Source organism: Apteryx rowi, unplaced genomic scaffold (assembly GCF_003343035.1).
Source record: "Apteryx rowi isolate R43461 unplaced genomic scaffold, aptRow1 scaffold_49, whole genome shotgun sequence".
NCBI lineage: Eukaryota > Metazoa > Chordata > Aves > Apterygiformes > Apterygidae > Apteryx > Apteryx rowi.
The window spans coordinates 414,430-422,936 of NW_020450749.1; the positions used below are offsets into that span (position 1 = coordinate 414,430).

Consider the following 8,507-nt stretch of genomic DNA (forward strand, 5'->3'; position numbering starts at 1 on the left):
AGTTTGCTAATCTAAGAACTACAGAGATTGCTCCAGATTTACCCAACCAGCAGTTAAGAGCCAGGCAGCCAAACACAGCGATACAGTTCAGCCAATGCCTGTTTAAGTAGCAAAACTGACCTGTGTAACCAGCATCTCATTAAATAAGGCATTTAATCCATGCCAGACTGTATGCTGACATTTACTTACTTAACTCATGGAGAACTATTACATATATTGCTTTCTGTATTTATTCGGTTTGTATTTTCAATGATTTTTTTTGTAGATGTGAATAATGATGGCTTCCTGGATGAGCAAGAATTAGAAGCCCTATTTACTAAAGAGGTAAAAAAAATTAGAAACCTCAGCTCTTCCAATAAATGGTTATATGGATGTCTGCAGTCTTTCCAAGTGCGTCTGGGGGCTTTGGACTACAAGTGAGAATACTCATGTCAAGTTTTATGCATCTTTAACACTTCTATAAAAATATAAAATCATATCAGCAGGAAAAAGAAAGTAGTTGAAGCTCTCAGACACCAGAGACCTAGTGCTCAAGTATTCCTCTGCCACAGGCTGTTGATTGAGATTTTGTAAGTAATCTGCAGAATATCTGTACCTGTATAGTTTGCAGTGTAGAGAGCTGCACACCTGCTCTGGCTCTGTTTAGCCAGGTAGAGGTTCTGAAGCTGGGTAGCTGTGCTTGTTCAGTGCTAGCCTAGGGTAATAAGCCTAGCTGAGAGAAGAAGGGTCGCGGTCATGCTTACTGGCTCAGGGACAGTACATCGTGGAAGTGGCTACAGAGATAACAGATCTCTTGTGTCCACCTAGCTTGGTGCACGTGTGCATCAAGTAGGCAAGCCTGTAGTTTCTTTAAGCCTTAGTTCCTTATCTGTGAAAATGCAAATGTGTAGGAGGAAAAAAACCCTAAATTTCCCATTCAAAGATCCGCTATTATGCCTGCCACCATCTAGTCTTAAAATTTTCCTAGACTTTATGAATCAGAGAGAAAATATGCTATACAGTGTTCATGCAAGCTTGATAAATTCAGATTATGATAAATTTTATAAGAAATGAAATTTGCAGATAAAGATTTCTAACAGTACTTTGAGCTAATTCCCTCTTCATATGATATATGATTCTTATATATCCCCTAAGATATATGACAGTCATCTAGACAGTATATCCCAGTATTTTACAATTTTATAATTTAGAAACAAATAATTAGTCTAGGGCCTTAAAATTACTTATGACTGAGAAAGCTAGGGGTCAGTCTAGAAGCAAATAAACATGAACTCACCAAAAAGACACTCTGCAAGAAGAGAAGTGGACCATTAAGTTCAGCATTCAGTTTGTCTCGCGATATTGTGACTGCTTAAAGGGTCAGCTTTGTGCTCCAGTAAGAGTTCCCCTCCCCTGTTCCAGATACCATGTGGAAACTCCTTCTGCTTTGAGTCAAATGTAGGCTCAGACTGCATGTCAAGGTGAATTTTATTGTAATGTCCACAGCTTCGAATTACGACAGTCCACATGAACTGACTGAAAACTTCATCCTTAGCAGTGAAAGGATCAATTCTTTCTTAAATTCAATGCTAAAAAATATTATATATGAATATATAAAATATATATTCATATATATATATATATATGAATAAAAGAGGAAGAATGGTCAACTTCTTTAGTAATATCTCACATTACTATTCCAAATATGCTCTGTCATTTGAATGAGCAGCCCTTTTTTCAGACTAACATCTGTTAATTTTCAATTTCAGCTGGAAAAAGTCTATGACCCCAAAAATGAAGAGGATGACATGGTTGAAATGGAAGAGGAAAGGCTGAGAATGAGAGAGCATGTAATGAATGAGGTATGGAGTAACATTTAATGCAGCTGCCCTTTTCCTACTCTGTTAAACAAATATAGTCCTCCTGATGTGAAGGGTTGTTCAGGTACAGCAGAAGGGATTGACTCATCATACTGAACGTTGCTTGTGCTGGGATTCACATAAAGTTACAGTCCTTGAGTCCTATCCCTATACTCTAACAGAAATGCCTACTGACTAGATTTTATTTATAAATTTCCAGAGGAGGAATTGTGCTGTAGCCTCCCTTTTTGGATACTCTCATATTTAATAGAAATTCCCTGTGAATTCTGTGTAAAACAGGGAAAACCCTAAATGTGCTGTTTTGTCCTGGCAAAATGGATAAGATCAGGTGTAGGAAGAGAGAGCAGAGCAATGCCTTCTTTCATGTAACTAGCTTTTGCCCCTTCAGAAAAGGGTCTGAGAGCTCAAGGCATTACCTGTGACAGTGAATACCTTTATTAGTTTCCATAGATTTGCAGCTTAGAGACAGAGGAAAAGAAAGATGATGTTTTGAACCACTGTTTCTCACTTGCGCCTCTTCTATATTTAGCTATGTTCCCTAAGTTTGAGGAATGCAGCAAGCCTGGACTCCTATTAGTCATAAAGGGAAGCATTTCCTCCCTTCCATGTAAAGGGTTCTGATACAATTTGGTTTTTTTTGTTTGTTTTTTGCTGTTTTAAATCCTCCCTATGCAACAGTGGAGCTTATTGTCATTCACAGTTACAAAATTGTTACCAGAAAATTACAAAACACTTTTCTTAAAAAAAAAAAAAAAAGCTTCCATTAGTGTTGGGGCTGTAACCACACATAATACTTCCATTGAAGCAATCAGTTTTGAAGTAAAATATGAGGATTCAATTTTTATTTCCATTTTTGTTAAACGATATGAACTTCTGAGAAAAAAAATTCTTTTTTAAAAAGATGTTGCAGGCATCCTTTTGAAAATTGGATTGTTTAAAAATGAAATGGTTAAATTTGAAGATATTTGCATAATGAAATTAAATATTATCTCCACCAAAAAAATAACCTTTCAGTTGAGTTTAATTTTTTACTTCAAATAGGTGGACATCAACAAGGACCGGCTAGTAACTTTGGAAGAGTTTCTGAGAGCTACAGAGAAAAAAGAATTTTTGGAACCAGATAGCTGGGAGGTAAGGAGAATGTGTTCCAAGTGCAACATCCTATACAATTTCCGTCACTCTAAAACCAGGAAACCAAATTGCATGTCTCTGACCTTTGGTTTTTGGGTTTTTTTTAAATCTGTTTTGGTATGTGTGTGAGTAAATCAGATGTAATCTTTGTGGTCCACATGCAAATAGAAAACGTGTTGCGCCACTGTGTGGATTCTAGAAGAGCTTGTTTGCACATGCTTTTCAAACGCAAAATGGACATTTTGGTTATGAATCGCTTTAAATGGAAGAAAACAGCTTATTTGGAAACAAGAGGAATCTTTTTCCCTAGCTCCAAATCTGTAGTAGGATTTAGCCATTTCCTTGTTACTCAGAATGAGGTGCACTAACCCTTTACAGTGTCATGTCTGAGTAATTTGATCAAAATTGGGGGTCATTTGATCAAAATTTTGAGGGTCTGAAGGAGTGTAGAATCCAGCTAATTGTAGTTCCAGTGCAAATATAATCAAAATAGATGTGCAATCTTGTGTAAGTATTCATGTTTGTATATATTTTCTTGCAGACACTGGATCAACAGCAGCTCTTCACTGAGGAGGAGCTAAAGGAATTTGAAAGTCATATTTCTCAGCAGGAAGATGAACTTAGAAAGAAGGCAGAAGATCTTCAGAAACAGAAGGAAGAGCTACAGAGGCAGCATGACCAGCTTCAGGCTCAGAAGCAAGAGCTTCAGCAGGTACACGCATGAGAATAGAAGGATTCACTCCTTTTCTATAGCCTTATAACTGTAAGGGATCACAACAGTCCCTAACTCACCATTGTTTTTCCCATGTGAGCATCGGCTGGATTCTAAACTAATTTTACTGCAGCAGAACATAATCTGTTTCTTCAGATCATAACAAGCAATGCAAGCATCTCAAGTCAGTAGTTTCCCCACTAACAAAGACTTCACATAATGACTGCATGTATTTCTTTTAAGTGTAATCAGTTACATCAGAAGTTGATATACTTAAGTTTTTCAAGTGTGGTCTTTTATTTTTCACCAGGTTGTAAAACAGATGGAACAAAAGAAGCTGCAGCAAGGAAATCCTCCTGCAGGACCAGCTGGAGAACTGAAATTCCAACCCCGTATGTAATTTTCTGTGTAGATACACAAACTTTAAAATAAGTTCTCCAATGTAAAAGTCCTGAAGAATATATCTGAGAGGCTCACTAAGCTGCCTTTAAGAGGGAAGTATGGAATTTTTCTAGAGGATTTCTGAAATCTCAGTAGTTTGGAGTCCATAGGAAAAAAAAAAAAATCACTCTTGCATAACTTGAGGCATCAGATGGGTAGAGAAGAAAGACTGCAGTTTATTGGAGCAAGTGGTATGCCGGTCAATCTAAACATACTGAAATCTAGGATATCTAGGATTTCTGAGGATCCAGGGAAGAATTGGGACATAAAAGTGACCAGGCCCGTCTGATGTTCTGTGGCTACGTTACCAACACATATCCAGGTGGATTAAAGGTAGTTTGCCGTGTGTACACATGCTATAATATACCTGATTTGAGTACCAAGAATGTGAAGTCAGTAATGTATCCTTCCCTTCTTGTTGAGCAGCCTTGCTCTCAATCCTGGATATTTACACAAAAGCTGAGGTTGATGCCACTATCACTTCATGGCTATCAGCAGTTAGGCTGTTTGTTATGTCTTCATTAGCTTATTCTCATATCGCAGATTGTAATCCCAAATTGTGGTCCCAGTCTCAGACTGCAGAACAAATGTACACATTTAAATGCTTTCAACAGGTCTATCCTCCATGGCCAACTTGTCAGCAACTGGGCACAACATATCACAAGTTAGCTTTAGACAGTGGGAAAGACCAATTACTTCAACTCCCTCAGAAGAAGATAAGGATAGACATAATAAATCATTGCATTTACTCTTTGAGGTCAAAAAAGAAAAAAAAAGAAAAGGACAGGTAGCCAGCATGTTTTTATCCTTAATGCATTGTCCATATTTCCTGTGTGCCTTAAAAGGGCTTTGCTCTTCCCATACCTCTTAACTTAGCTTTTTTTCTCCTCTAGAAAGGTTGAAACTAATATGACTTTTTTGGCTTCCATGTTTGTGTGCTAAGATCATCAGTGCTACAGCACAAGAAGTTTTAGACATTCATCTCAAACATAATGCCTTGGGCTGTATCCTGACAACTTTTTGAATACTGATGTTGTTAACTGCTGCTGCAGGGCCAACAGAGGGAGTTCAAACTTAACTGCTAGTGTCAGTGATTACAGCTCACTTTGAATACCCTGAAATTCCATCTGTAAGCCACTCAGTTTTGTGAACAGCACAGAAAAATAATGAAATTTGAGCAATGATTTCATTTTTTCTTTCATTTCCTTCAAAACTGCCTGTGGCTAATCTCATTTTATGATACTTAGTTCTGAGAGCCTCACATACAGAACTTCAGTGAAAATACCATGTGGAACAGCAGATGCCCTGGGACTTGGACTAATGATACATCATCTGATACCAGCAATATTGTTACAAATACTGTTCTTAACAAATGTGTATTGTTTTTTATACAAAAAACTTTCCTTTCTGCAAAGTCATTTAATTAGGTATTGCACATGTTAATTATATTAGCCACAAATGGCCACTACTCATTTACTGAGTTAATGAGACCCAAATAGCCAATATGTCTAAGCTCTAGGCTACTAGAGAGCTATACTAAGGATGATTTAAAACAAAAAAACAAAACACAGAAACATGGTTGCAAGTCATGGAATCTTAAGCAATCTATAAAAACTAGCATTACTCTAAGGTAGGCAAGGCGAAAACATTAAAAGTATGGTTGACACAGTGAGGAATAAAATACAGGAGCAAGTTGTTATTTCTTCAGAGTTCCCTCATTTGGATTAAAGGTTTCGCAAGTAAGTAATATGCTTTAGAAAGAACAAATTGATCTCCAGAGAGCCAATGTGTTATGTCAGTAACAGGGAGAACAGAACATTTCACAGAGAAGAGAAACAATTAGCGATCCAAGAGGAAATTCTGCATATTAAAATAATGCAGTGTTTAGGGCAGTCTTGTTCTGATTTTGTTGCAAGCCACATATACAAATTTTGATTCCACTTACAAACCACCAATAGAAGTTCTTGTGTGACTGTCCCTACACTAGAAACTTTCCTTTAGAGACTTTTAACATTTGGGGTTAATTTAATAAAGAAGTTGCAGAGGTTTTATTCTTGTTTTACAGCTGGGGAACACAAAGTTGGAGATACACCAAACCATCCTGCAGGAGGTGATCAGCCTTTACCACCAGGACATGTTCAAGAACCAGCTGCTAGAACTGATCAAGTTCACCGTTAACCACTTGTGCCTCAACTTTATACTGTCATTATTTTGGGGGGAGGTAAAGGGGGGGAGGGGGAAAATCAGAGTGAAACCATGAACTCTTTGCTTTCTTCCCCAGATTGTAAATTCTTTAGTAATGTTATAGATTAAATATTGATCAGACTTGAATCACTAATTTAAATTATTTTTCTCTTAAATGCATCGTTGAGAAAGGCAACAAGGGGATCATTTAGAGGCTATACTGGAGGAGGAGATGAAAGAAGTTACCAATACTAAGGGTTTTTATGGCCAAGGGACTGAGCTGTTGGACTCTACAAAAAGCTGGCTGAGCTGCCATTTGGTAGTTAGCCATGAATCAAAATTTTCTCAAAGCAGCAGCAGGGACCTGGCCTGAATACCAAATTAGGCCTTAATTTATGTAGAAACTCTTTCCAGAAATGCTGAGCAGCAAAATGTGGGGAACTAAAGATCACAGATAAAGAAAGGTCTACCATTTCCAGCACTACCATCCCCTTTCTTCTCTGAGGCCAAAAAAAACCAAAACAAAACAAACTTTGCATGCTTAATCACAGAAAAATTGCACTTTCTAAAATCTAACCACCACAATTATGTGGAACAGTGAATATTTTTCATGTTTACAGAAGCCTAAGAATTTCACTGTAAGCCTTCAATAGGAATACTGTACTTCTGGTGTATTGATCTGAACCATCTTCCTTATTAAGATTAATTCTGTGTGGCAGTTGAATACTCAACTGGCTCTTGGGACAGTACTTTTATCCCTGTTTCTTTCATCAGGTGCCAGCTGATCTCAAAATTTTGCATGTTAAGTAAGATTTTTATGTTGATGATGGAAATATTGTGCAAAACAGAACAGGACTCTGTCTTTTTCTGTACAGATTATCCTACCTCCTGTCATAATACCTGATTTTTTCAAAATGCACCATGTGCTTCAAAAAGCTCTTTTCAGATATGATTCTTTGACTGTTAAGAGTCTCGCTGTTAATAGTTATTAGTCTTTCAGCAGTTGATATAGTTTTATGACATGTCCTATAACAGGGGTGCTACTTGATTGTATTATTTTGGTATTGAACCAGAATAGCTTCCTAATACTGTAAACCAAGATTTTACAAAAAAACACAACAGTTGATTTTTCCTGTGGGTTTTACTATAATGTAGAAAACCTGTGTGATTGTCCTTGCTTGTCATCTATTTCAGACTGAAAGTATCCTAAAGCCCAAACCCTGTCTGGGTCTTTTTTGTTTGTTTTTAAACATGGATTGGTCTGATTGTGTAATGCTGGCTTTGAACTGATACACACACACCTTGGCAAGTATCCTTTGCATTTCCTTACTATTCTGTGGCTAACTGCTGATGGTGTCATGAAAGGAGATCATTTGGGTTTTGAGCAAAGAAATGGAGGCAAGCCTCTGTTACGGAAAGATATTCCTTTCAGAATAAGGCTTGAGTATGTTAGGCAAACTGAAGAAAGGTAGGAGGCAATTGCTAACGTTTTGTATTGACATTGGAGAAGCTTCTCAACTCTGAAGAGTTTTGATTGATAGCAGCTAGGCATCTTCCTTCTGTGTGTAATGCTTCTTTCATCAGGACTGAGCATATTCTTGTTCTCCACACAGCATAATAGAATTCACTGCCAGAATAGATTCTCTTTCCTTATCTTGTTAATTGTCATGCCCCATTTCCTTTTTGGCAGTATTCATACTGCTCAAGCCACAATTAGACTTTTCTACCATTGTTTTTCCTTTGTTCTTAACCCAGTGGTTAACACTTTGATTTGGTTTCTCAAACTATTATATCCACCATTCATCATTTCTTGCTATTCTAACATCAGTTTGAGTATATCTTTGTCTGGAGGCTGAATTAGCTTTCTGCAATTTTATCTGTTTGCTAAGAGGCCCAGACATAGTTACAGCTACATCCAGTGGACTTACATTAGCAAGGGATATTATTCTCACTTGTAACAGAGTTTCTCAGTGCATTGCCCTGGCAGTGGGGTTATAGGCTGATAATTAAGAACACAGTGAGGAGGGAAGCAGAGGGGGAGTTACTCAAACATCACAGAAAAATTAAGGGGAAGTTTTCCAGTCTCCCCTCTCCCCCATGAGGGTTTACACAGGAAGAATGATACAGATGTTTGTACAGAATAAAGGACTGAAACCTTTGGTCTGAAGGCATTTCTACAA

The 8,507-nt window shown here is 37.5% G+C and overlaps 1 protein-coding gene across 3 annotated transcripts in view; it reads left to right on the plus strand.

Moving 5' to 3' along the window:
* The window catches only part of NUCB2 (nucleobindin 2), a 29,972-nt gene extending 23,023 nt beyond the window's left edge, over positions 1-6,949 (plus strand). Inside the window, exons 8-13 of one of the 3 annotated variants that reach the window (XM_026078987.1) lie at positions 266-324; positions 1,749-1,841; positions 2,901-2,990; positions 3,532-3,702; positions 4,013-4,094; positions 6,209-6,949. In XM_026078987.1, coding sequence (XP_025934772.1) covers positions 266-324; positions 1,749-1,841; positions 2,901-2,990; positions 3,532-3,702; positions 4,013-4,094; positions 6,209-6,321 — 608 coding nt within the window. In that variant the 3' untranslated portion in view covers positions 6,322-6,949. Of the gene's footprint in view, positions 1-265; positions 325-1,748; positions 1,842-2,900; positions 2,991-3,531; positions 3,703-4,012; positions 4,103-6,208 lie in introns of those variants that run through there. The other 2 variants (XM_026078988.1, XM_026078990.1) reach the window with 2 other exon arrangements.
* The last annotated feature ends 1,558 nt before the right edge of the window (positions 6,950-8,507 follow it).